The sequence below is a fragment of the Xenopus laevis genome, chromosome 9_10L (genome assembly GCF_017654675.1).
Source record: "Xenopus laevis strain J_2021 chromosome 9_10L, Xenopus_laevis_v10.1, whole genome shotgun sequence".
Taxonomy (NCBI): Eukaryota; Metazoa; Chordata; class Amphibia; order Anura; family Pipidae; genus Xenopus; species Xenopus laevis.
The window spans coordinates 88434843-88460862 of record NC_054387.1 but is presented as its reverse complement, the minus strand read 5'-3'; the positions used below and the strand labels follow the sequence as shown (position 1 = coordinate 88460862).

The window sequence follows — 26020 nt, the reverse complement described above, 5'->3', positions numbered from 1 at the left end:
ATGGAGCAATAAGGAATTTAAATTGAGTCCTTCTTTTAAAAAATAGGTGCATAAAAACTCAGAATTTTAAAATTTAAATAAAAAGAATATAAATATAAATGTTTATTTGTATCAGAGACGTACCTAAATCCTCAGATTAAGGGAAACGTTTACAAATAATTCCCCAACCGACCTTAGGCTCTCAGGGTCGAGAATCCCCTTCCCTCATCTTGTTACATTTTGAGGTAATGGATTCTGGGACATGCAGCCCCTGTACCCTTTAGAAAATCTGTGCACAACCCTCTATGGAAATCAGAAGAACTTCAAGTCCCAGAACCCTTCATTTCACAATGGAACAAGATGAGGGAGGGGTTGCATTACACTGTAAACCCAAGAGGCTTGGGAAATGATTCATAGCTATATCATGGTTTCCTTTCAGTCTATAGAATCAGATATGTACAGAAGACAAACTGAATAAGTTTATGTAAAAAAAGGGGAGGAGTATACTTTCCCTTTAAAACCTATCCATAAAACACTTGTTCCCATGGGACTTCTGTGCAAGCTGCAGTCTGGCAAAGGTGTATAGCACCGTGGCCACAAGGCAACACTCTATGTAATAAGTGTCTAAGCCTGATGAGGCTCGCTAGCTTGAGAGTTATGGGCATCCATGGAGATCCAGAGGGACTGAGTTGACTATTTATGTCTGCCTGTGAAAGGCTATCTTACGACAGCATTCCTGAAGTCCGCGTGTAGCCTCTTGTGGTTTAATTTCTTTTCAATAAATCACAAAGAGAGTATTACTTGATCACACCCCAGCTGGGCTAGATAAAAGGTAATGGTAAATTCCAGACATAGCAGTAACACATAAAAAATGTACATTTGTTCACAATCTGCATACAGAGATAACATATCGAAGTATGACAATAACATATTTGTGTTATCATCATAGCATATGCAATTTACTTACTCGTGTATCTGAAGGGATCTTCGGCAAGGACAGGAGAAAGGTTGCAGAGCACATTGCTTTGGTGTGCTTGTGACTGGATGAGGTCTTGGTCGTCATAAATATACAAGGAGTCCACTTGTAACTTATACTGAGGCAGCTGATCTTCAAGCATATTGACTAATTCTACCTCAGGGGCATCTTTGATGGAATGGACACCTGGTAAACACAATTGAGTTAAAGTGAAAAGTTGCTAAATGATAATTTCCCAAACATTACTAAAGACACTTAGGGTCTGAGACAATCAGAGCTGGGAAGAGAATAAACTCTTAAAATACAAGCTCTTAAAATACTAGATATACTGTTATCTCCAGTGTACTCATAATGCTGCAGTTATTTTTACCAGTAGGTTTCAGATACAATATTAGAATGTAATCTGGAAGGTATTATAACGATACCTAGAATTTCACATATAAAGTGTGATATAACTTCTGCTTTGTGGGTAAAAGGAGGAAATGTATTCATCTGGTTATATTAAACTAAGCCAGTGACTAAGTTATCAATCGTTAAATAACATTTTTAAAGAACTTGTCTGCACTATTGTTTCAGGCATGAACTTTATTCTTGATAACATCATTATTTATACAACCTGTGCCAATGAGAGCAAATCAACCTGTAGTGTCACGGAGCTAGAGATTTTAAAGGGCAGTAACAGAAGAATTAAGCAATGTGCAAATACAGTGTAGATCAAATCTGTAATGGCTTACTTTATGAGAGAATATTTATACAGCAACTTTCTCCTACAGGACTCAATACACAGTAATAAATGCACCTAAGATATCCTGAGAAAGTAACAGATTAATGCCCATCTTGGGGTTAATGTTCAGCAGCGCTCTTAGCACAGTTAACACAATGATTAACAGTATAGCTAGAAAAATAAAGGTTAGACATTTTGAGGTTGTAAAATACAGGTATGGATATTCACACATGGTAAGTACAATGCTTTACATTGTACTTTTAAAGTTATGGAAACCTTTGATTTGCATTCCCATAATGTCCATTCTCTTAGTATTTTAAAGGTGTTGATCACCTTCCAAAACTTTTTTTCAGTTTAGCTGTTTTCAGTTTGTTCAGCACAAATAAAGACTTTTTTTTAATTGCTATCCATTTGTTATTTTTCCAAAATTGAAGTTTAAATCTTAAAGGAATTGTTCTGTATAAAAAATTAAAACGGGGTAAATAGATAGACTGTGCAAAATAAAAAATATTTCTAATATAGTTATTTAGCCAAAAATGTAATATATAAAGGCTGAAGTGACTGGATGTCTAACATAATAGCCAGAACACTACTTCCTGCTTTTAAGCGCTCTTGGTTTACACTGACTGGTTACCATGGTTACCAGGCAGTAAACAGTCAGTCACTTGAGGGGGGGGCACATGGGTCATAACTGTTTGTTTTGAATCTGACCTGCATGCGGAGGATCAATTGCAAACTCACTGAACAGTTACGTCCCATGTGGCCCACTTTCAAGTCACTGACTATCTCAGAGTTAGAGAGCTGAAAATCAGGAGAGGGCCTGAATTGAAAAGAGGAGTAGTAAAAAGAAGCAGTAACAATATATTTGTAGCCTTTCAGAGCATTTGTTGTTTAAATGGGGTCAGTGACCCCCATCTGAAAGCTGGAGAGAACCAGAAGAAGCTTCAAAGAGTCAGAAGAAAAGGGCAATTCATTAAAAAAAACTATAAAAAAAAAATAATCCAATTGAAAAGTTGTTTAGAACTTGCCATACTATAAGTTAACTTGAAGGTGAACCACCCCTTTAATGAAACTCAGGGATTCTGCTCAGCAGGACCAAAGATAAGAAATGTATCAAGCAATGAATAATTTAGAACAGTTTACAGATTTGGTGACTCCCCTCACAGAGTTTCTCCAAGAAAACATAAGAAGGTGAAAAATAAAACGTAAAACTTCAATATTAGAACAATGGCCTTAAATAGAAAACTGAAATTAGCAATTGAAAAAAGTCATTATTTCTGGTGAACTATCCAAAAAAAAAAGTTTTGGAAGGCGAACAACCCCTTTAAAGTTGTCAGTTTTCATTGTGACTCTTGACTAGCTTGTAGCATATTTTTTGTTCTGTGAGGATCAGCACTAACACCTACCATGTCTAGAAGATGGGTTTGCTTGGTGGATATTCATGAGTTTATGGTCAGTCTCCTGGTAGCTGATGTTGGAACTGTAAGTACAGCATCTGCTTTAGTTCAGAATTATGATTTTGGCTTTCAGATATGGAACATGTAGATTTCTTTGTTACTTTGCAGCTCTGCAAAGTGGTTGCTGAAGTTGCAGTAACAAAATGATTTGCCACATTTGCGCTGTGTAGGGTTCCGGTGCTCAGCACATCTTAAATTCATGATGGCAGCGCTGCTTCTTCAACTTTCTAGGAGAGCTAGCAACATGTCACCTAAAAAACATGGACTCTGTCACCACTGGGTATTTCAAGAGAAAACACAACATACCACTAAGACAAAAGAAACACAGCTACTTAAATATGTCATCCCTTTCACTGTGAAAAGAGGAATGCATCTTTTAGAAGACAAAAGGCCAAGTTTTATTTAAACTCAATAATGTGTTGTTAGAATTCCCTTTCAGCATTACTCAAGCATTCTAAGACTGTGGTGAAAGTTCTTAACCTAAGCTTTGAGTGCTTAAATTGCACATTTTTCTGATTTCACACCATTTTTTTCATCTACTATTTGCATTAAAGGGATACTGTCATGGGGAAAAAAAATTTTTTCAAAATGAATCCGTTAATAGTGCTGCTCCAGCAGAATTCTGCACTGAAATCCATTTCTCAAAAGAGCAAACAGATTTTTTTATATTCAATTTTGAAATCTGACATGGGGCTAGACATATTGTCAATTTCACAGCTGCCCCAAGTCATGTGACTTGTGCTCTGATAAACTTCAATCACTCTTTACTGCTGTACTGCAAGTTGGAGTGATATCACCCCCTCCCTTTCCCCCCAGCAGCCAAACAAAAGAACAATGGGAAGGTAACCATATAGCAGCTCCCTAACACAAGATAACAGCTGCCTGGTAGATCTAAGAGCAGTACTCAATAGTAAAAACCCATGTCCCACTGAGACACATTCAGTTACATTGAGAAGGAAAAACAGCAACCTGCCAGAAAGCATTTCTCTCCTAAAGTGCAGGCACAAGTCACATGACTGGGGGCAGCTGGGAAATTGACAAAATGTCTTGCCCCATGTCAGATTTTAAAATTGAATATAAAAAAATCTGTTTGCTCTTTTGAGAAATGGATTTCAGTGCAGAATTCTGCCGGAGCAGCACTATTAACTGATTCATTTTGAAAAAAATGTTTTTTCCCATGACAGTATGCCTTTAAGTTAAGTTAATTTCTTCTCATCGCTTGGTAAGTACCAATATACTAATATTCTGTAAAGTCACGGATAGAATCATTCCACTTTATAACCAAAGTCAAGCAATGACAGACAGCCACAGATGTTTACAACTAATAGCCCCTGTCATACATCTGTTATAAATTTTTTTAGAATAGGAAAAGTTTTATAGCTGTTTAAACATTAGCCATTCTTCCCTCTTCAGACGCAATTGGACATATATAAAAATACCAGTCTTTAGATGGCAATATAACTAGTACAACAAAAGTCAGCACAGCAATTTCTTTGCCAAAATACACTATAAAGATAACTATAAACAGCAAAAGGATCTGCAGATGAAGTGCCAATAATCCTGACTCCATAATTAAATGTCAGTAGCTTTTAAAAAAAATGTTGTAGCTTGTTCAATATAAAAATCTGATTCCATGTCTGTTACTGCACACATATGCAAGGGGCAGAAAGCAGTGGATTGGAATTATATATATATATATATATATATATATATATATATATATATATATATATATATATATATGCCAGCAGAGAAAACAAACTGTGTGACATTAGCCTTAATACAATGAGAGGTGGTGGGTGATTTTGTGTTTCGTTTTTATGCTTAGTGCTGCAGTGCTGGAAAAAAAATTGCCAAAATGTCCATAATATGTAAAAAACAACAAAAACTGTGGATATTTTTTAATTGAATCAATAGGCAGAATACATGTCCATGTATGTACTGAAATCACGCTGAATGCAGATGTATATTGCCCCTTTAACATGCATCAAAACGGTGTATTTGGTACCTGTATCCATTTCTTTAACTTCTTTTAACCTCACACAAAAAAAGGAAATGCATGTTCGCTGGTGTATTGCTATTGTGGAAAAAAAGTCTACATTTTATTCACATTTGGAGCTATAACTAACGAGGTCTGTGACAAGTCAGCCACAAATAAAGAACTCCACCCAAAATTTTTAATCCTAAACAACTTTCCAATATATGTAGCAGAATCCAGTGTTCTAGACCAGGCCCCTTCTGGTTCTGCCTAGCCAAGTCTCTTCCCACAAAGTCTTGCATGCTTTTTCAGAGGTCTGCTAATAAGCAGGCTTCTGCAACACTAATTCAAGAGTCAGAAACAGCAGTGCAGTGAATATAGAGCATTTTCACACAATTAAACTGTTCATATGGGTAGAGAGTCACGTGACTGCCATTTTTGCCCACGTCATGTGTGTTACTAGGCTAATGGACTGTAAAAAGTCTGTTCTCCACTTTCCCCTTCATTTGGATTTTAAGTTACACAATTAAGATATACAGCTATGAAATTCAAGTCCATGGTCACATCTAGAACAATGTCATCGCGCAACTACTTTAATTGGGCAGCAACGCCCTAATTAGCTTCCTGTCTGCAGTAGATTTCGCTTCAGACTGGAAACAAAGGCTTGACAATGACTAGGAAGGGAAACCAGTGTTATTGTGACTTCTTGGTTGGAATACTTTTAATTCTACCCTCCTGTGGTTCTGTGTGACTTCAGCAGTGTGTGCAGCAGTTTTCTTCTAAGCTTCCTCCAGCTGTACAATTGTCACGGAGGATTATCCCTTTGCAATACCATTTAATTACGTTAGTCTTCTAAGAAGCTTGTGATTACAGATTACACAGTTGAGTATTAGCATGCATACAGAACAGAGTACACTTTCCACAAAGAATAGAAAAGGTAAAGGTGTAATTAGTCACTAAATATCTGCCTATAATAACATTACAAAACATTAACACTCAACTGTTTCATTGCCCAATAAATTTCTTGTGTAGGTGCCCAACTCACCATAGCAAGCAACAGAACAGTTAAACAACGGCCAGCAAATTACCAGAATGAAGGCACCTGATTACAGCATGTATGTGATGTTGGGGCGCACATTTGAGGAATGCAGAGGAAGGTCATGGTCATGCAAATCAATGCATGGTTGCTAGGGTAATTTGGACCCTAGCTAGCAGATTGCTTAAAATGCAAATTGAAGAGCTGCTGAATAAAAAACTAAATAACGCAAAAACCTTAAATAAAAAAAAATGAAAACCAGTTGCCAATTGTCTTAGAATTTTATTCTCTACATCAAACTAAAAGTTATCTCTAAGGTGAACACAACCCCTTTAAGACTGAGGTGACAGCTTATTGGCCCATGTGGGGGGGCTCCTAACATGCTTATGGACTTTTATCTGGCAGATATCTGAAAGATTTGAAAAACCAGTTGGGTAGGGACTGCATCAGTGTATTGATGAGCTCCTCGCGCAACACGTCCTCAAAGGCTCATGGTATGGGCCAAGCCTTGGCCCCCATGGTAAGGATTAAATCAGCCAAATTTGGCACAGCGTGTGGTTGGCCATATCAGGCAAAGATCCTGTCATTTGGCAACCTCAGACCTTTGTATGGCCAGCTTTAAAGCAGGGCTGCCCAGTTTTTACCAATGTGGGCATTAAAGCTTTTATTGCATCAGTGTCTAATGCCACTACCACTGCCATGGAAAGCATATCAACATTAAACTGAGAGGGAACATGGAATTTTGTCTTTAATGAACAACACTGTCATTAATAAAGCCACTGTATTTTCTTTGTGTTTATGTCCTAGAGCCTATAGGCATGTCTGTTTTCTCCCAGTCTGCCATATAATAACTTGGTCTAAAGGTGGCCATACAATGGTCAATAACAGATTTGCCTCATCGTGTAGCCAAACAATCAGATCACAATGATGGGGATTACAGGACGTCGGGACGAGGGCCATATCAACAAGCTAATCCGGTCCTTGCCCCATTAGGATTTCTCTCTGCTTCCTCAAGGGTAATGGGAATATTGTTGCCTGCATGACATGGGCGACAAAACACCAGAATATACCTTTGTCTTGCCATGGATTTTTCAGGTGTTAAATACAATCTGTTGCATATTAATGGATCATTTCTATTTAATATATATATGGAATGCTATGGGAAGGGTTAAACATGGCATGCTTCGACACAAACATCACCCTTTTAAAAGAACAGTAACACCAAAAAATAAAAGCATTTTAAAATTATTAAAATATAATGCACTGTTGCCTTGCATTGGTAAAATTTATGTTTACCAGAAAATGTATTTACCAGAACTGACCATCAAATGTGGCCAATAGTTCAGAGGGAGAGGGACAGGAGCGTGTTGTGTAATTTAAGAGAGCTGTGCCGGAAGTCAGATGGGAGGGGGAGATGAGTGGAGGGAAAGCTGCAGGAAGAGACCTGCAGTAGGAAGAGACCTGCAGCAGGAAGAGACCTGCAGCAGAAAGAGACCTGCAGCAGAAAGAGACCTGCAGCAGGAAGAGACCTGCAACAGGAAGAGACCTGCAACAGGAAGAGACCTGCAACAGGAAGAGACCTGCAACAGGAAGAGACCTGCAACAGGAAGAGACCTGCAACAGGAAGAGACCTGCAACAGGAAGAGACCTGCAACAGGAAGAGACCTGCAGACCCCGCATCTATACCCGCACCTGAAAAGTCTACCCTCATTCCGCAGGGTACCCGACACGCTGCTGGACTCTACCCTAGGGCCCAATGATCAGATCACAATGAGAAGAATATGGGCGGACGGATCGAGGACCGCATCAATGAACCGATGCGGTCCTCAATCCAACGGGATTTTTAAACCCGCTAATCAACATCTGACCGACTTTTCGGCAGATGTCGATCAGGGAAGCCCATTGGAGGGTCCCCATACACTGCCCAATAAGATGCAAACTTAATCTGTCGGCAGTTTATATCTGTCCATGTATGGGGGCCTTAATTTAGCAGATAACAGAAAAGCTGCGTAATAGAATACAACGGTATTCTACAGAGTGCATTTGTTATCTGATACCGTACGTAACCTGTGTGTGAATGGCTGCCCCTATGGCTAAACAGACGCTTGTTTATATAAACTATAGTAGTCTTTCTAAACCAAACATACCAATTGTAAGAGTACATTATATACTTTAAAAAACTTTCATTTGTTGGTGTTCCTGTTCCTTTAATACAATCCATCTTCATACATGTGGGTATTTCAAATATCATGCCTACTACTGTAAAATGTTGGAACAGTATTATCATTACTCCTAAATAGCTCTCTGTGAGCTTCCTGCTACTATCTTATCTCTTGTGTTGCACACAATAGAATTCCATATAATGGAATGTTACTTTATGTTTGGTAACTATTTTATACAACGTAGCTGGGTTAAGGACAAGTAGCACTTGCATAATGATATTTTTGTATGATTCTCATAAAAGGGTATCTCCAAATAATGACAACTATAAATTTTAATCCATAAACAAAAACCACTGAGATATTAGAAAAGCTATTTTGTGGGATTCCAGTGCAATTCACACTAGGATTCTTTTTAGCAAAGGCAACTATTGGGTTTGTCACATACATACTATAAAACCTCTGTCTGCAAGATGTCATTGAATGACTGTTGCAAAGGGCAATAATTGCAGGCTCCATGTTACATTCTTTATAGGCATCATTTGAATGACTGTACATAGAAACTAAATTACATATAGCTTTTTAGGGTTAAAAGCACTGCATATGGGTTACGCACCATGCATAACATTGCTTTCAACAGGAAGTGAGCACTTAATGATGCCTCCTGACACTAATGGCCCATGGGAGCGCATCATAAATTCAGCCTTGGTGACTTTTCTATGAACATCTGTTTTGAGGCAAAATACAGCTTAGTCACAGTGATTCTAGGCAATTGTCTCTGCAACATCACCCTGTGTAAATGCTTTATGTTGAGCACAAGCAAAAATGAAGTGTGCCAATCTTGGGTGCCGAAAACTTGATATGAGTGCAATGACCTGCACCCTGAAGTGACCCTTTTGTCCAGAAAGAATTGAACCAAGCTGGCGGCAACCAAAAGATACATTTGGCTCAGTGTAGGTTTGAATACCCTTATACGAGGGAGACCCAATAAATTGCAGGTTTGCAACCCAAACAGTCAATTCCACCTTGTTTTAATAATGAGTTCTAATTGTAGGAAACATTTCATTGTCTTCATGATATAATTTTTGGGTCCAATGGATTAAAACTCATTGCCTTATCCTAATAAATGACGGATTAATAGTAGTAAAATTCCTTGCCTTATACTAATAAAAAAAAAAATTTAACCTGGACTTTAATTGTCTTAAGATGCATATCGAACTCTAAATGGTGCAATTTAGCAGCATTAAAGGCCCCTTGGCTGGATATACCTGCTTTAAATGGTGCAATATATTATGCAATTTAGCAGCATTTAAATGCCCATTGGCTGGATATACCCGCTGTAAAATTAATGGATATTGGAAAAAATGACTATGTAAAACCAATGATGTCTATAAAATGTGATGTACCCTAGACCAGAGATTAAACAAGAAAAAAATAATAATATATATATATATATATATATATATATATATATATATATAGCGAGAGAAACACTCCAAAAATATTCTCAGTATATTTGAATGTGTACAATTGAAGAGACGTACTATTCTGCCAGGCTTTCTCTAAACACAGTCACATAACAGCTCCCCGAATACTCTTGCATCTAATGATAAGCACAGAAATATTGTACCAGTTTTATGAATGGAACGGTCTGAATAAATGTCATTGTATGTACCTCCCAACACCGTCCCGCATTACCTGCCTGGCAAGGGAAGATGACCCGCTGTTCGGATCTTCCGGCACTTCTCGCTTCTTCCGGTTTTCTCGGCACTTTCCGGAGCGGCGGACGGGAGCAGTTGTCTCCTTCGGGTCTTTCCGGCTGGCTTGCTTCTTCCGCTCACGCTGCAGATTCTCTCCTTCCGGTGTGTGGGTGGTGCTTCAGTGACGTGAGTCGTCTCTCAGCTCTTGTGCATCAGGACTTCACGCTAGCCGGATCGGCTCTCTGTGGATGTGCCATCAGCTTGATTGATAATCACTCCCTCAGTCCTTTGCGTGTCAACAAGGCCTTCTCTGTCTTTCTATTGTGCTGCTCTCTGCCAGCCTGTTCTGTGTTGTTGCTGCTGCTGCTGCTGGTGGGATTAGCTCAGCCTTAGCACTGTCAACACGGTCTTTGTGACAATTAACTTGGGCGCGAGTGACTGAAACTTTTCTGTTACTTTGACTGTTATGAGCAAAACCAAGGGGCTAGGATTTTTAGCTTATTGTGTGCCCAGAACATTCCTCCTCTGTATATTTGTATTTATACATATGGGAGGAGATGCCTGCCTTTCATGGGATAGTAACAGGAGTACTTTATGATTGTAAGAACAACAAAATCATATATTTAAATATTCTGGTTTTATATGTCTCCAAACAGTGACTGATTCGGAGCAACTTCAGCCATCTTGAAAAATACATATTTTTGCACAGTCTGGTGAGTTGCGGCTTTGTTTATTTTAAACATGTTAAATAAAGTTGTTCTAAAACTATAAACATCTGTGTTGTTGTTTGGTCATTGTTGTTAAAGATGCCCTGCAGTAAATGTGCTGTTCTGTAGGGGTGCATGACATCTTTCCTTTCAGCAGAAGTTTGCATGGCTTTAAACTTCTGCTTTTTTTTTTTATCAACATCAGGTATTTAAAGGGGTGGTTCATCATCTTTTTTTAGTTCTATTGTTTTGAGGTTGTTTAGCAGAAATAAACGGGTTTTTTTACAGTTTTTCCAAAATCTAAGTAAAGTTGAATGTCCCTGTCTGTGGTGCTTCAGTCTTCAGTAATTCAGGTGCAGACTCTGAACGGTTACAATGTGGAATCCCTCTCCTTCCCCTTCTCCCTCTTGCCAGCAAGTAATAGCTCCTTCTGTGCGGCAGTGCAGCGTGTGGGTATACACGTCAATGACATCGCTGATGCGGTTGGGTGGCAGAGAGAGGCAGAGAGCTGGGGGGCTGCTTGGTGTGTCTCGCTGTCGCTGCTCTCAGCCTTGCACAGTTGCACTGAACACAAGCCATTCTTTCTATTACTGTAAAGTGTGAAGCTTCCTGCTGGCACAGCCAGGTACAGATTTTTGGGGCCATATGTTTGCTGTTGCTGCTGGGCACATGATGTGATCAGATTTATTTTTGGCTGCTGCTGGCACAGGTAAAGATTGGGGGCAATATGATGGCTGCTGGAGGGCTGTATGATGGATGGCTGCTGGGCTTGCTGGTACAGGTATGTGGGGCAGTGTGATGGATGGCTGCTGGCACAGGTACAGGGGGGCTGTATTATGGATGGCTGCTGGGCTTGCTGGTACAGGTATGGGGGCAGTAATATAAATGAAAAAGTGCTGTACACTTTCTTTCTTTCTATAAAAACCATCATTGTAAGGAGGTAAATGGTAATGCAGGACAGGGGGCGCTGATTGAAGCTCTTGCCTAGGGTGCCAAACTACCTGGGCCCGGCACCGGCAGGGATGCCACTCACATGTGAAAAAAGTTAAGTCATATTAAGACATACCCTTAAATCCATATGCCTCCACCTCCCCTGAGTATAATGCAGTACTCCAGCATATGATTAAACACCTTAGGGGCCCCTAACAACAATTTTCAAATGTTAACAAACCCCCAGAACAAATACCAGGTTTATGTTCCATAGAGATCATAGAACAGGCAGAGTATGGCAAACACAGGATGCAAAGAGCAGGTGTGTATGACACACACAGGGAGCGTATAGAAGGCAGAACAGAGCATGAGACAGGAATCAGGACCAGTCTAATTTGTACAACATACAGTGACACAGTGCTGGTGCTCCATTAGCATTTTGAATAAGGTGTGGACAGGTGAACAATGTGGGCAGTTTCAGTCTCAGGTGGGAACAGTACAGGGTTGTGGGGGTGTGAACAATAGAGGTGTCACAAGTGTGAACAATGCAGGGGAATTACATTGTGAATTTGAGGTTTAAACTATGCAGGGCCAGTTAATCTCTGTAGTGATACCCTTTCATGTTTACACAGGGTAAGCAGACACAGCAAGCAGACTTTGTGGAGGGCCACATAAGGGGGGGGGGGGCACCAGTGGACAGCCCTGGCCTAGACCAAGAGAAAAGAGGTAAAACCCCCCTTCCTTCCACACCCCAAACCAATTAGGAATTCCAAATTGGTTTGGGGTGTGGAAGTAAGGGAGGTTTTACTTATTTTCTCTTGGTCTAAGCTTACATTGAAACAAGTAATACACACCTCCCTGATTTATTTTAATTGGTAAGGTTCCTACAAACCAACCTTTGTCAAATGAGAAATAATAGCCTTCCAGAAAGCAGTTCCATAGTGCAGTGCTGGCTCTTTCTGAAATCACATGGCCAGGCAAAATGACCTGAGATAGCTGCCTACACACCAATATTACAACGAAAAAATACACTTGGGTTAGGAATTACATTTTATATGCTATTAAAGTGAATTATTTGCAGTGTAAACAGTGTAATTTAGAAATAAAAGCTACACCATAAAAATCCTGGCAGAATCCCTTTAAATATAGTACACAACATTAAAAAGTGAATTTTAAAAACCTGTGTTATGAAGGTGGCAGATTTGTCATATGCTACAGCAAGGTAGCATTGTAGTTGCTTGGGGATAGACATTGGTGAATAACTGATTGCATGCTGGAGTCCTCTAGTGACCAATTAGAGGTATAGCCTCAAAAATCCACCAAAATAAATATGCTTATAATATACTGTTTATAAATACTGTTTATTAATCCATATTAAAAAGTATCAAAAAGTCCCCACATATGCTACAGCAAAGCTCTCTGCCCCAGGCACAGCATTCTCATGGAACTATCCCCAACATATCAAGTACATTTATAACATCAATATCCAATTTATTTAATCAGATTTACATTAGAGAATACAAAATGAGATTGTATAGCTTTCCAAATCAAGTGCTATTGCATCAAGATTTTGTTGGATTAACAAATCAATTTTTCCAAAGTCTGACATCTATTCAGCCCAAAAACAAATCTGAACTAGTGCAGGGTTTAATCACATTAAAGACATTGCAGACAATAGAGACAGACACACACTGGATGAAATAATATGTAGCCTTAGGTGTAATCATACTAAACAGTACTATTCAAAGAGAAAGGCCTCATTTGCGAATCCGAATGCATTGTGCAATTGACCATTTTTTTTACACTATAAATACTGTGTTCAGCTGTGTGCAAATAGCCCCACGCCTTTGCTCTTTAAAATGGACCCGTGGTAGGGCCCTTGGTTCCAGCACTGATTGCTTTTGTGCCTAAGGTGCTGCTCTCTGCACCAACTTTTTATCTTGAGCTCACAGTAGAGAGAGCTACAGACCCGGGGGTGCAATCACTCTTGCGCCCCTTAGTGTTTTTGATTGGGCACTAAGGAGGCAAGACTGCAGCACTTATTGCTCACCTACACAGCACTGCAGCTCTGGGGTTGCTGGTCTCTGCATGAGTGCCAGATGAATAATCTAGCACTTGGTGTAAAGAGCAGTATCAGGAGGTGCAACAGCCCTACCCATACAGCTTTCCTAAGGACAGGACTCCTGATACTCTGCACCTCGCACCTCTGAATGTTGTGTGGTGGGATGCCTAATTGTCTCCCCTTGCCCCTCACCAATACAACACTAACTAACGTAGTCAGCACTGAATTATTGAGGGGAGCCATAGGTCTGCATTGTGGCCTACAGTGTTAACCAGCAGTAAAAATAACAACATCCAATCAATAATACCAGTATATTCTCTACATACAACTACAGTATATAATCAAATTTGCTTTTGGAATTTCAATGCACTTTTTAAGCAAGGGAAAACAATAAAATGGGTGCTCAAAAATAATATTAAGGAAGTAAAAATCCTAGCCAATCATCTGATTTATAGACATAAACACTCCGAAGCTCCGGTGAAGTGATTAAATAAAATAAAACATAACCTTTATTGTTACATTAAAACCAAATGTCTAGTGTGCAAAATTAAATTACCAGTTAGCCGCAGGAGTCTGATTGACAGGCAATAAGTGGGTTTTACGTGCTGTATGCACCTATAAGTAAATAAACAGCTAGTAACCAAAAATTATCAGGTGGCATATACAAACACAAATACACCACAATAGAGTGTGTTGGCCAAAAAGGTCACCCAGAGAGTCACCCTCACGATGCCAACCCCTTCACCCTCTTTGAGATCCCTCCCATGTAGCGAGGAGCCAAACACACTTTAGAAGTTGAGAGCGGTGCCCCAAGGCGACAATACACGTTAGGGTACGCACATCTGACCGTCAGTTAGCTGAAGCAAGTAGCCCACGGATCTCCCCCAGCATTCAACCCCTTCACCCACAGAGAATCCCCTCCCGGTCCATACAAGTAATTGCCCTTTGAAGTCCCTATCAGTCGACCTGCCTAACTGAAGCTAAAAGTTCGTCTGACGCGCGCTTTACCCGCCAATAGCGGGCTTTGTCAAAGGCATAAAGGAGCCGGTGCTGCACTTCTTTTTATCACCGCGGGATAGCCAGTACAACTTTTGAATGAACCAATCCATGCGCTGCACGTCACTGAGAAGAAAGATCAGCAAATACTGGCAACAAAACTATGACAGCAAATCATGTATATACAATAAAGAAATTAATACAAAGGTGCATAAGATTGGCAAATATCTATACTGCACCAATTAACCCTTCTAGTGCTATTTAGCATCAGTCCAACATAGCAAAACGATGATCGTTATCTTTTTATAACCTTGCCAGTGCTATATAGATATATACTGTATATTGGAAATGGTTAAATAGTCTGTCTGATTATCAGGAATCTTTCATCAAGATTCCAACCACAATGAGCAAGTTTCAGTTAATCCCTTAATGGCCATGCCAGATCCAGCAAACCCACATGACTTGACACATCGTGCATCTAATATGACGACTGAGCAGATAGCATTTGATCAAGCCTTGTCAGACCTGAATGACTTATTGGTTGAACAAAGTGACCCTGTGAGGTCCCTGAAACCCACAAGTGAATAAATGCTTTATAGAAATATAAGCTCGGCAGTTATTACTTTTGGCAAATTAGTCATGAGAGGTTTTATGAATTTACCTAGTCAGGGTTGTGATAACCTGAATCGGGATGAGGGACTTGCCATACAACAAATATCTTCATGGGAAGACCTGGTTGTAAAACCCTCTGACAAGGGTGGCAATGTAGTCTTATGGCCACAGGTAATGTATTTAACTGAAGCTTTAAAACAGCTAAATGACACTGCATGCTATCAGAAATTAGCAAATGACCCGACTACGTGGTTCAGGTCTACATACAATAATCTGATCTCAGACGGCCTACAAACTGGCCTTATTACCAGAAGTGAGTTCAAATCATTACACAATGATATCTCTGTTACCCCAACCTTTTACATGTTTCCAAAAATACACAAAAATCTGATGAAACCCCCAGGTCGCCCAATTGTATCGGGCAATATGTGCGAAAAGGCAAGTCAATATATTGACATGAAATTACACAAACCTTCATACGTTAAAGATACTGGGGATTTACTACAGAAATTGGTGGAAGTTAAGGTTGACAAGGGTACATACTTAGTGGGATGTGATGTAGAATCCCTCTACTCTTCTATCCCTCATAAACAGGGCTTGCTAGCTATACGATATTTCATGGAGACAGAGTCTGATTGGGACGGCCAATTTATAGACTTTATGACAGATCTTACAGACTTCTGTCTCAATCATCAAGTTTTTTGTATTCAACAAACATCCAGACACTCCAGCCTTTATACATTACATTTTTGCCTAACTAACTATATTAGAAACATTTTTATTTTGCACATACAATCTATTTACTTGGTTTTTATTTTTACACTAAACTGTTCCTTTAAAGCGGACCTGTCATCCAGACATAAAAAGCTGTATAATGAAAGTCCTTTTCAAATTAAACATGAAATCCAAAATTCTATTTTTAATGAAAGCATTCATAGCTGTTGTAAACTCGTTTAAAAATCTCAACTGTCAATCAAATATTGTCTGCCCCTCCTCTGTGCTTAGGCATAGAATCAGACCAAGCAATAACTTTCACTTTCCATTCAGCACTTCCTAGATGTCACTGCACTGCCTACATTCTCCCTTTTCTTTACCATTTAATTGTGTAACCAGGGCATGGGGATGGACATCGGGTCCCCCATTCTGGTGCACAAACAAGATTCTGAGATGACACAAGGCTTGTCTTAATAACACAGTCCACAAAATGGCTCCTGTCTGCTTGCTATAATTATGAATTCCCAGATCGAAGAAAACAAGATTCAAATAATTTATACAGTGTAATTAAAGTTTATTTTGCTTGACTAATGTGTGACAGGTCCCCTTTAAGTAAAGAACTTTTTCACTTGGTACCATGATATATTTTACAATGTTGATGTTACAATAGATGGTTCTTCTCTGATCGGATCCTTATTTGACTGAGCCCCAATCAGCGATCTGTTGAGATGGGAAAAAAATGAGTCAATGAGCTTCTGATTGATTTGTGAGTGCCAGACAATGTTGGCTTATTCACGCACGGCCAGCTATAACCAGTACATATTAATCCATTGCCTCCAGAAGTAACATTTTTTCAGAGCAGACAGGTTAAAAGACCATTCACTACCATTTGATTCTTTATTGTTGACCTCTGTATGTTCACTGTTGGATATACAAGTATACAATCCGGAAACCCATTAGCCGGAAAGCTCTGAATTATGGAAAGGGCAATATCACATAGACACTATTTTAATCAAATCATTCAAATTTTTTAAATGTTCTAATTTTCCTCAGTACCTTGTACTTGATACCAATAATATAATGGATCCTTATTGGAAGCAATACAGTCCTATTGGGTTTAATTAATGTTTAAAATGCTGTTTTAGTAGACTGTTTTATATCCAAATTATGGAAAGACCCCTTATCTGGAAAACCCCAGGTCCCTCTGGATGAAAGGTGCCATAATTGTATATGATTCTATGTGAGCATTAGCAATTAGAAAAGTGCATTTCCCTTTAATTGTATTGCTAGCACAATGTCCATTCCTTCTCATTCATCTGATGTTTCCATTGAACAGGAGAAGACTCATTACAAAAAGCGAGCAGCTGTTCAATGAAAGAAACAGAGATGATGTGGGGACAATGTATCTGAATACAGCAGGAAACTGAATGAAAGCAAAATGGTCACTCTCACAGAGCAGCGTGGATTATGAGAATCCAAAGGAATGGTGTAATAAAGCAATACTTAGTTATATCACATGTATCATCTGATTATAAAGAAGCAATGTTACTCTGTACTTTTGTGTTTCACTTGTTTTTCCATTGAATGTGCATGTTGGGCTCGCTGCATGTGTGAAGCACAAGGTGCAGGATATTTATTAAACTATGTTATTAAACAACGCTCAAATATCAATCAGACAAATATGGAGAGAGACTGATGCAGGAGCGGACTGGGCTAACCGATCTTTAAAGGAAAATCAAACCCCTTATTGAAAAACCCTACCCCTCTACCCCACATAGACCCCCCTTCCCTAGCTGCTACCCCCGGCAAATGCCCCTAATTTTTAACTTACCCCTCGGTGCAGTAGGGGGTAGGGTTTTTTTAAATAAGGGGTTTGTTTCTTCTTTAACAACAGCAGACACCAGCCTCTACATACTGGAAACAACACAGAATAAACCAGTATTGGCTGAGACCCAGAGAGCTTTTGGTATAAAATATATTTCTATATATACCAAACAACTGGTGCACTTAAAAAACCAGATGGTAAATGCCTGGGTGCTGGTTAAAAAATACATACATATCAAACAAAGCACATAAACCACACTCACAGGTCATTTTTTAGTGCAAAAAAAATCATAGTTTTTTTCAACGTTTCTTTTCTTTTAAAATTCTTTTTATTGAATTTTCATGAAAATACAATGAATTAAATATATGAACAATCATATTATGGAATAAAAGAACAATTCATATGAGTAAAATTCAAGAGATGTTTTCATGTATCTGAACCATGAAATAACCAGAAACAAATCAAAACAAAAACAAAAAGACCCGTACTTTTTTTAAAAAAAAAGATAATTAAGACATGGGAAGTCAGTACAAATAGTTTTAACACACTATTGCCAAATTCATTCATTAGTGATCATCTTGTCCCATCAGTTTAAGGATAAAATCTTTTTTAGAAACATCTAAAGATGAAATATACAGGGACCATCTGTTTTTAACTTTATTTCTTTGAATAGAATCATCCATCCTAAAACTAACAGCTTCTTGCATACATAGCTTATGCAAATATGAAATTACATCTTTCAAAGAAGGGGGTTTATCTTTAATCCAAAACAGAAAAATAGACTTTCGAGTAGCAGCCATAACCAGCCAACAAAAAGACAGTATTTCATCTGTAATCTTCCCAGAAGAATCACTCTGTGATAACTGAAACGAATCTTTAAGATCTAACAGTGCATATTGGGGTTTCAACAATATATCTAACGTGACCACTTCTTTAAAGGAGAAGGAAAGCTACGGAGGCATTTTATTGCCAATAGATTAGCTGCAATAGTGCAAGCTAGAATGCTATATTTATTCTGTAGAATGCTTTACCATACCTGAGTAAACAGCTCTAGAAGCTCTCTGTTTGTTTAGGATAGGAGCTGCAGTATTAACATGGTGTGACATCACTTCCTGCCTGAGTCTCTCCCTGCTCTGGGCTCAGATTACAGTAGAGAAGGGAGGGGTGGGGGGAGAGGAGCAAACTGAGCATGCTCTTGCCCAGGGCAATGAGGTTTAAGCTGAAAACAGGAAGTCTGATACAGAAGCCCATTAGTACACAATAGAAGGAAAGAAATGTGGTGTTTCTTTTGACAGGGGACTCAGAGCAGCACTACTTTGGGGGTTTACTGGTATATTTAGATGGACCTTTCTGATAAGGCTTACTTAGTTTCAACCTTTCCTTCTCCTTTAATGTAACGTGAAATTTTCTCCCATAGAGTTGTGATAAGTGGACATACCCACATATAATGAAAAAAATCAACATTTTGCTCTTTGCATTTCGGACAATAAGAAACCTTCTGAGAATCTTTATTTTCTTGAAACAATTGTCCATAACCCAGATGAATGAATCTAAATTGCTGATCTCTCCAGCTCTCAGAAAGTACATTCTTTCTAAAATTTTGAAACGATCTCAAAAGGTCTTTGGAAGAAATGTTTATCCCTAAAAACACGGACCATTTTTTACTGGAATTATCAAGTGGATCAAAATCATTAGAAATAGGGTTTAGAAGATGTGATGAGATCCATGAAATATTATTTAGTTTGAGATCTTCAGTTAATTGCACTACGAAATCATAAAACTGATGATGATTTAGTTGTGACTTTGTTTTGTGATCAATTAGTTGAAAACCTTGTCTAATTTGCAAATAACTTAACCTCTCTTTCTCAGAAAGACCATATTGTTCTTTAATTTTGTTCCAAGAAAGAGGATCTCCTGAAACCGGATCAATAATATGACTAATTTGAAAGATACCAAATCTTATCCACCTATGAGAGACAATATTTCTTCCCTTTTTAGGAAAACCTCCCAAAAAAAAAGGAGATAAGAAAGGTGAGACATTAAAATTTAAATTATTCTGTTTACACAAAATTTTCCAAGTGCTGAATGTATCTCTATATATTGGGTTTCTTTTAATATCAATATTTTGCTCTGACCAACCTCTATGTAGAGAAGAAATAATATGCTCTTTTGAGTCTAAAAATTGTTCCAAATCTAGATTTGTGAATTTCTCTCTACCAGACAACCATTCAACAATATATCTAGTATTTGCAGCAACATTAAACTTTCTAAAATCTGGAACATTAAGTCCCCCTAAGCATTTAGGTTTCCTAAGTTTAGATAAAGAAATTTTTGCTTTTTTGTTATGCCAGATAAAATTACTTAAAATTCGATCCATCTTCTGCACATCTTAGTGCTTTAACAATAGTGGGAGATTTAATATAGGAAATGCAATTTTTGGAAAGATCAACATCTTAAATAATGCTATTCTTCCCATTAAATTTAATGGACTATCCATCCATTTTTTACAAAGAGTATTCATTATTTGAATTAATGGGTTATAATTTAATGAATATAGCTTAGAGAGATCAGAAGAGACCAGCAATCCTAAATATTTCAATGTACCAGAAGGAGATTTAATGTGAAGGTCAGCAAGTAATTGTCTTGGAATGGCATTACCAATGTTCAAAATATTTGTTTTGCTAGAGTTTATAAAGTCCCCCGAAAAAGTTTTATAATAATCAAAAAATTTAAAAATGTTCTTAAGTGATAGTGTAGGATTACTAACAATTAAGAGAAGATCATCAGCATATGCTAATGACCTAATATGTTTGCCGTTAATCATCAACCCTTGAAATAAATCAGAAGAGTCCATAAATCTAATTAAAGGCTCCATAGAAATATTGAACAAGAGTGGGGACAAAGGGCAACCCTGGCGAGTTCCTCTATACAAACCAAATGTTACAGAAAGTTCACCAACTACAGCAATTCTCGCTTTAGGATTTGAATATATGGAATGAAGCAGTCCAATAAATTGACCACTAAAGCCAAATCTGTCGCAGCATTCAGAAAGATATTTCCAGGAAACATTATCAAAGGCCTTTTCGGCGTCAAGGCTCAAAATTGAACATGGAACCATAGATTTCTTGGCTTTATAAATAACATTTAATAAAGTACGTATATTTTTAACCCCAGTCCTATTTTTCACAAAACCATTTTGTTGAGAAGAAATAATAGTAGGTAGTAATAAAGATAATCTATCAGCTATTATTTTCGTTAATATCTTAAAGTCAATATTTATTAAGGAAATAGGTCTGAAAGAAGCAGGTTGAGAAAGGTCTTTGCCTTCTTTTGGAATTAACTTAATATGGGAGACCAAACTAGAATCTAAAATTTTCCCATGACAATAAATTTCGTTATATAAATCAGTTAAAAAGGGGGCAAATTCCATTTTCATATTTTTATAAAAGGGAGAAGTGAATCCATCAGGCCCTCCTGCTTTAAAATCTTTAAGTGATTTAATGGTTAATAATACTTCTTGAGTAGTAATTGGTTGATTAAGCGAAGCTAACTGTTCTTCGGAGAGTTTTGGAAAATCGACCTTCGAAAGAAAAGTTAAGCTTTCATTATCATTTGTTTGTGAAGGGGAATAGATAGATTCAAAATAACATTTAAAGATATTAACCACATCTTTCGGAAGATTAGTTAAATGACCTAAATGGTTTCTAATCAACATTGGTTTATGAGAACTCTTACTATTTTTAAACATATTAGCTAAGAATCTGTTAGATTTATTATGCAAATTACTAAATTTAGCTTTGTAATAAGCCAATGAAGATTGATCTCTCAGGTTAGTCCAATATTTAAGTTTATCCAAAGATTCTTTATACTCCTCACTATGTTGTCTAGATGGATGCATAATAAAATTTAAATAAGCCTTTTTTCTGAGCTTTAGAATGGAATATGAATTCTTTATTAATTTTTCTCATAAAATGAATTTTATAAGAAGTGATCTCACCCCGGATTACTGCTTTCCATGTATCTCATAATAATGGTAGATTAGCTTTCTCATCCTGATATTGCATATTTTCTCGAAGGAATAAATTCCATCTCTCTTTCAACTTTACATTAAACTCTTGTTTGTCTTTAAGAAAGATAGGATATGACCAGGGAATGTAAGATTTCGGTAAAGGGCCTAATTCAATCTCAATCAAGACCGGGGCGTGATCTGACAAACTAATATTCCCAATATGAGCTGATCTAGTTTTATTAAGTACATCAATTGAGGAAAACAAATAGTCAATTCGAGTTCCTGTCCCATGAGGATGAGAGAAAAAGTAAAAATCTCTTTCTGTTGGGTTTAAAATTCGCCAAAGATCTACTAACTTCGTCTGATTTTCAAAATTGGACAATAATTTGGACTTTCTAAAAGGCTGTTTTTGGGTTGGACCACTTTTATCTAGAGACCATAAATAAGATTAATTGAAATCTCCACCAATTATAAACCTATTTTGCGGATAGGATCCTATTTTTTGCGCAATCTGAGAATAAAATTCTTCCTTACTTGAATTAGGAGCATACAATGAACCCATATACCAATTCTTATTTTGCAACAGTATTTCAGCTATTACAAATCTACCGTCAGTGTCACTTTCTGAATTCAATATTTGTAAATTTAAGGATTTATGAAACAAAATTGCTACACCTCCTTTTTTTTAACTGCAGGAGAGTATACTACTTGGCCAACCCATCCTTATTTTTAATTTTTGAGATTCTCCCTCTGAAAGATGAGTCTCCTGAAGCATGACTACATCGAGTTTAATTTTTTTTAGCTCAGCTAGAATTCTCTTTCTTTTAATGAACGAATTAAGCCCATTTACATTCCATGTGACTATGTTAAGCATTGCAACATATCATGAGAAGTAAAATAAAGGTTCCAAAATACTTAAAATAAAATAGTAAAAGTGTCAGGTCTAAAAAAATAATTAAAAAATCAGTACAGGTCAATGTTCTCAAAAAAACATGGCAAAAAGGTAGAGAAAAAACATAAAATATCCTGATAAAAAATTTAACAAACCACCTATAACTTACGAGTAAATGGCTTATAAACAGATACCTTATAATAATAAGAGTAATAATTTGAATATGAACATTTCTTAAGACAGAAAATTTTACGAAACTCAGTGCCTTTACATCAGTTACTAACAACCAACCTAAAATAATAAAATAAAGCACCAAAAGTAAAAACATTAGGTTAAGTGACTTCACTTTTTTCCTAAAGAGAGAGAAAGTGTAAACTCTCTTATCCAGAAAAGTGACAGGGTAAAGTCTGCATCACTTTTCACTTATAAAGAATAGTACCTTCAAATAATTAAATCAAGCCAGCTTAAGTCATTGCAGTTTCAGAAATCAATTGTTCCTGCGAAATAGGAGATCTGGATCTAGATCTCAAGTTAGTAGTTGAAGTCTTGTCTTGAAGTTTCTGAGACTGGCGTGAAAAAGCTTTCAATTCTTGTCTTCTTTCTTTAGCCGAAAGACTAAAGCTTGAATCCTTCGGCTTATCCTTAAAAGTAGGTAAATGTTGTTTCTCGAGTTGAAATATGAAGTTTGAAGCATCTTTAGGATTTTCAAAAGTGTGAGTTTCTGAAGCCAAAAAGATCTTTAATACGGCTGGATATGTAAGTGCAAATTTAATGTTCATCTTAAATAAAGACTGGCAGATTGTGCTGAACTCTTTTCGCTTTTGAGATAACAAAACTGAGTAGTCTTGAAAAATAAGTACTCGAAAACCATCAAACTCCAAAGTATGATTTTTTTTATATGCTTGAAGCAATAAGGCTTTTTCAGAATAGTCCAAAAACTTCGCAATAACTGCTCTTGGTCTAAGAGGCACCTGTTCTCTCAATGGGCCAATACGATGAACTCTTTCCAATTTTATATTCGGTAAAGATTGGTCAATCCCTAGTTTTTTTGGGATTGTTACAGTAATAAATGAAATTATGTCATTTATCTTGTAAGATTCCGGGAATCCTATAAATCTTAAATTATTTCTTCTTGTTCTGTTTTCAAGGTCATCTATCTTCAATTGCATATCCTTTGTTTTCTTCTCAAGGTCATCCAATCTTGTCGAAGTAGAAATCGTATCATCATGAATATCAGAGACCAAATGTTGTAGTTCCTGAATCTGACGAGTTTGGGAGGTAAGACCCTCAGATAAATTGTGAATGGTCCCCTGTAAAAGTTCAAGTGCTTTGCCAATAGCAGATTGAATAGCATTTTCAATCGTCGGATTAAGTAGTTTTGCAACCTCAGCTGCTAGAGTAGCATGTTCAGTAGATTTTTGTTGTACATTTCTATTAGTGCCATTGTCATTTTCCGAATTTTTTGGAAATTTCAGTTTATTTCGCTCATATGTTTTCCCATTACTTTTTGTAGAGAAAAGAGAGGCAGCAGGAGAAGTATCCATTTTTTTTTTTTTTTTTTTTTTTTTTATTCTCCTATTCAATGTTCTCTCATTGAAATATTCGGTAATTTCTTATAGAACAAAGTATAGAAACCTCAGAGCAAGATATTTATATGTGTGGCAGAGAAACCTCTCAGGCTAGGTAGAAGTATCAGCAAACTTATAGAGCAAAGGTCAAAAAGTCTCTCAGAATAAATTCACAGCTAGCTTATAACTTAAGTTTTGTAGTGTCTACAATGCAAACACTATAAGTTATGCTCAGACTTGCAGGGTTAATTGAAGACAGATATCGTGAGGTAAATGCATCTTATAAATCCTTATCATCCATCTTGTGTCATCAACAACTGCGTAATAAAGTTGTCTGGTAAACAAATATTCTCTCCAAATGAATTCTCAAGCAACCTGCAGTCTGGGTTTTGTAACATTAGCAGTACATGAACTATAAGTCACGCTTAGAATTGTGAGGTTTATAAAGCACAGACATTGTGAGGTAAATGCATCTTATAAATCCTTGTCAGCCATCTTGTGCCACCAACACTCCGTCGCAAAGTATTTAACAATGACTGAACCGAACTGAAATGCCTCTCCAAATTCCGAGATAAGTCCAAATCCACATGTGAATAAAATATTACTTGAGGTTAGACTCTTATACTGTATAAATCTCCAACTATTTCCTTGTTAGAAAAATATTCGAGCGTTAATCCAATAGCCGTGTCTCCACAACAGATGTTATCAGTTTCACAAAATGTCACTTACTTTGCAGTATTACTTCTTTAGTTATATGGTATAACACAAGTTTCCAAGCTTTTCCTAACCAAGCAAAACACGAAGCTTGGCAAACAGATTTATCCTGAGGTAAATGCTCACTCAAAAGAACTGTCCGCCATTTTGTCTTCAATAGGGCTATACAATTCTTATTAAAGCGATGAGTATAAACTTATATTTACGTATATTTTTGTCAAAATCCAGTGCTCTTTAATTGTACAGGTTTTCAGGCCTCCATCTCCGAAACTGTGCTTCAAGCGCCATCCGAATCACTGACTGGTCGCAAGTCGCAACTGCAACTCTCTTCAGCCGCACCAGACCGCAGCAAAAATCCTTCGGAAGACTCACCACGGATGACAAGGACAGTCCAACCTTTTCTGGTAAGTATTTGAAGTCCAATGCCGACTTTTAATAGCTGTTAAAAGTGATAAAGCGCAGAGCTTCACTCCTGCACTCCCGCTCTCTCAGGCACCATCACCGGAAGTCCTCTTTTTCAACGTTTCGGCTCTTAACTCAAGCCATCATCAGGAAGCGACTTCCTACGGACAGCTTGAGTTAACAGCCGAAACGTTGAAATAATATATATATATATATATACATATATACATACACACACACGTAATCCCAGAATAAATGAGGGGCTTGTGGCCCTACTGATAAAGGAACAATTGCAAGTAACACTGATATTTTGACTGGATCTAGGGGAAAAGAACTGAACCAGAACAAGTAGGAAATGATGATTTAATTAAATGTTATTCCTATTACTATTAGTGATGAGCAAAACTGGGCTGACGTGTATTAGAATCAATGGGAAGGCAGTTAAGGTGTTTGCAATAGCACTTTAGTACATACTTAGAATGCTAGCATTCCACTATTCTACAGTGGTTCAAAGAAAGAAAACTACTCTATTAACAAATTTCTTCCATATGTGGCACCCAGCCAGATAGACAGGGGGCAG

The 26020-nt window shown here is 37.5% G+C and overlaps 1 protein-coding gene across 4 annotated transcripts in view; it reads right to left on the bottom strand.

Moving 5' to 3' along the window:
- trak2.L (trafficking protein, kinesin binding 2 L homeolog) overlaps nucleotides 1-10493 on the bottom strand; it is a 33023-nt gene extending 22530 nt beyond the window's left edge. Inside the window, exons 1-3 of one of the 4 annotated variants that reach the window (XM_018236131.2) lie at nucleotides 9985-10493; nucleotides 3086-3387; nucleotides 947-1141 (exon numbers count right to left, since the gene is read on the bottom strand). In XM_018236131.2, coding sequence (XP_018091620.1) covers nucleotides 947-1141; nucleotides 3086-3122 — 232 coding nt within the window. In that variant the 5' untranslated portion in view covers nucleotides 3123-3387; nucleotides 9985-10493. The remainder of the gene's footprint in view (nucleotides 1-946; nucleotides 1142-3085; nucleotides 3388-9984) is intronic. The other 3 variants (XM_018236130.2, XM_018236133.2, XM_041577275.1) reach the window with 3 other exon arrangements.
- Between the last annotated feature and the right edge of the window lie 15527 nt (nucleotides 10494-26020).